The sequence below is a fragment of the Pseudochaenichthys georgianus genome, unplaced genomic scaffold (assembly GCF_902827115.2).
Source record: "Pseudochaenichthys georgianus unplaced genomic scaffold, fPseGeo1.2 scaffold_600_arrow_ctg1, whole genome shotgun sequence".
In the NCBI taxonomy this organism is placed as follows: Eukaryota; Metazoa; Chordata; class Actinopteri; order Perciformes; family Channichthyidae; genus Pseudochaenichthys; species Pseudochaenichthys georgianus.
This window is the reverse complement of record NW_027263158.1, coordinates 38,778-41,858: the sequence shown is the minus strand read 5'-3', so window position 1 is coordinate 41,858 and position 3,081 is coordinate 38,778. Positions and strand designations below refer to the sequence as shown.

Here is a 3,081-nt window from a genome sequence, read left to right as displayed (position 1 = left end):
CAACGGATGGCTTGTTGAGGCGTTCACCCTTTTTCCCCAACTGCTGCGCTTCTGGTGGTGCTCTAGCTCTCCTACACAAGACACATCGCCTGATGAACTGGGCTACTACTTTACTTCCACCAACAATCCAGTAGCCGTTGGCTCTCAGTTCATTCAGAGTATAACCTCTGCCTTGGTGTTGTGTCATGTTGTGGTGGTGTGTAAGGAGGAGGCGTGTGACTGCACCATCCTTAGGGAGTATTATTGGGTGTCTCAACTCCAGTGGTCCCGACGCTTTCCTCATTCGCCCTCCAACTCTCATTACGCCATTTTGGATGAATGGATCAAGCTGATAGAGTTGATGGTTGCGAGGAAGCCTTCCTGATTTATGGCTGAGCGTGTTCAACTCTTCTTGAAAGGCATCTTGTTGTGCAAGCTTGATGAGCGTCAGTGCAGCTTGCTTTCTTTCCTCCACATTTAAAGGCTCAGTGGCCTTGGTCCTCTTAGCCAATCGTTGAATGCGAGCAATGACATTGACTGCTGTGGTCCATCTTGAGAACCTTGCCAGTTGCTCTTGGAAGTCACATTGCACTGCAACATCTGTTTTGAGAACTTGAGTAACCTTTACTTCAGGGTCTCCCACCAGCAACTCTGTAGTACTCTGATGTGCAACGATCTCTCTTTCCCATAGAAACTTGGGACCTGTGATTCAATTTGAGCTGATGAGGTCTGCCACCTTGAGGCCTCTTGAAGCGTGGTCAGCTGGGTTTTCTCCTGTTTCAACATAGAACCACTGTCCTGGGTTGGTAGCTTCCCGAATCCTCTGAACACGGTTTGCGACAAAGACATGAAATCTTCGAGCTTCGTTGTTTATATAACCCAGGACAAGCTCCTCCTTTAGCATGCTACTCACCGCAGCAGAGGTCACTGCAGCCGTAAGCTCCAGTCTTGGGATAGTAACTATTTTTGTTGGTGCGACTCTCGCTTTGCCCATGACAAAGGCGCAGTGTATGTTCTCTTTACCCACCAACCTGACATATGAGCACTGTCCGTACCCCTGACTGCTCGCATCAGAAAAGTGATGAAGCTCGACACTCAGTATCTCACCAAAGTGTTTAGGTGTGAAGCATCTTGGGATCTGAATCTTCTCAAGATTTTCCAGATCATTCATCCAACTTTCCCACCTTAGCTTCAATTCGCTTGGCAGTGGTTCATCCCATCCGGTTCCTTTCCGACACATCTCTTGCAGAACCCTCTTTCCCTCTAGGATGAATGGAGCTAGAAACCCCAATGGGTCATACAGAGAGGCCACAACTGAGAGTATCCCACGGCGAGTTGCTGGTTTCTCATCGAGTGACACTTTGAAGGAGAAGCTGTCACTTTCAACGTTCCATCGTATTCCTAGCACTCTCTGTGCTGGAAGTTCATCGTGGTTGAGGTCCACATTTTTTACCTCTGCAGCACGTTCTGAAGCACAGATGGAGTCTAGAACTTCCCGGTTGTTGGAAAGGAATTTGTGAAGGTGTAGATTCCCTTTGGCACACACAACTTGGGCTTCCTTCACCAACTTAACTGCCTCATCGACAGACTCCAAGCTTATGATGCCGTCGTCTACATAGAAGTTATTTCTGATGAAGCTAGCTGCAGAGGGGTACTGTATTTGATTCTGACTGGCAAAATGCTTCAGACCATAATTGGCGCAGCCAGGGGAAGATGATGCTCCAAAAAGATGGTATGATTCGGTATGCTGTGGGTTCTGAGTCTGTATCCCCATTTTCCCACCAGAGAAACCGAACTTCAATACAGAACTTAGTGCGGACACCCGATCGGCACAGTCCGCTGCAGCTCAGATCTCCTGAGCTCAAACGCTTCGCCAGCCTCAGCCTCCCAGTAACTTGGATTACAGGCGCGCGCCACCGGCGAGAAAAAGTCTCGCTCATAGGGCTTTTGAATTCGACAAATGTGATGTCATCAAGCGGCAAACTGGAGTGGAATCTAGTGGCGGGAAATAACACTGCAGCTGCTGAAGAGATGAAAGCTGAGTTTGTTAAAGTTCTGGAAATCGAACTTCATCTGTTCATTCATATTTCCATTTGTATATATTTGTATTTGTCTTAATGTCATTCTAATTATTCTTGCCGCACAACATTATCAATTAGTTTACCACACATTCAGGTAGCGCTCTCTAAAGGTTCTCTGAAAATGGTCAAAATGTTCCACATTCTGCGAAGTTTATAATGAAGAAATCACATTCAGAGATCCCTTAGGGAAAAAACCTCTTTGAGAGTTTTTAAGAAGTGTATTCTCTATCAGTTTAGCTCCTGTTTCTAAATGACAAAAGGGTCTGCCTGTATTATATCTAAGAAAATATCAGGCGTCTATAGATTCATACTGAAATGACAGAAAATGTTATATTGCAGAACAAATGAAGGCATCAGTAAAGAAATTGGAAGTTTCACATCCACCCCATGTGGTGGTTGCATTCTCCAGCCACCTTCCTTGTGTGTGTGTTTTCCCTTTCCCTGTCTGTGTGGGCGTGGTGCCTGTCACTCCTGGCTCCCGGCTCAAATCTCCACCAGCTGCAAACAGTTGAGCACTCTCCTCTGCAACACACCTGATTCCCATCAGCCATTACGGATGGTATATCAGCGGAGGCTCCACAACCTGTCAGCGCCAGATCGTTGTTAAACCCCAGTGGTAAAACTCTTAGCCTTCTCAGCCTTCTTAAAGTATAGTGACTATTTTCGCTACACCTGAATTTATTCTTACCTGTTCTTCTTGTGCTCCAGGATTACGCTTCAGTGGATTACGTTCCAGTGGATTAAAACTCCGGAGGATACTCTTCAGTGGATTACGCTCCAGTGGATTACGCTCCAGTGGATACTCTCCAGCCGGATTATCTCCTCCAAATAAAACCTTTATAACACACTGCCGTGCCCTGCGTTTGGGTTCTCTCAGATAACCGTAACAGAACGATCTGGCCAGTATGGACCCAGCGGACACCGGCTACCAGGCCAAAACTACGGACGAACTCTGCCAAGCCCTGGCCAGTCAAGGCGCTCTCGTGGGGCATCATGATACAGTTCTCCATGAGGCATCTCC

The 3,081-nt window shown here is 47.0% G+C and overlaps 1 protein-coding gene across 1 annotated transcript; it reads right to left on the bottom strand.

The window, feature by feature from the left end:
- Nucleotides 1-688: 688 nt before the first annotated feature.
- On the bottom strand, nucleotides 689-1,753 carry LOC139433549 (uncharacterized). The gene has a single exon (XM_071202596.1). It carries the CDS (start codon nucleotides 1,751-1,753, stop codon nucleotides 689-691), a length of 1,065 nt encoding a protein of 354 aa, XP_071058697.1.
- Nucleotides 1,754-3,081: the final 1,328 nt, after the last annotated feature.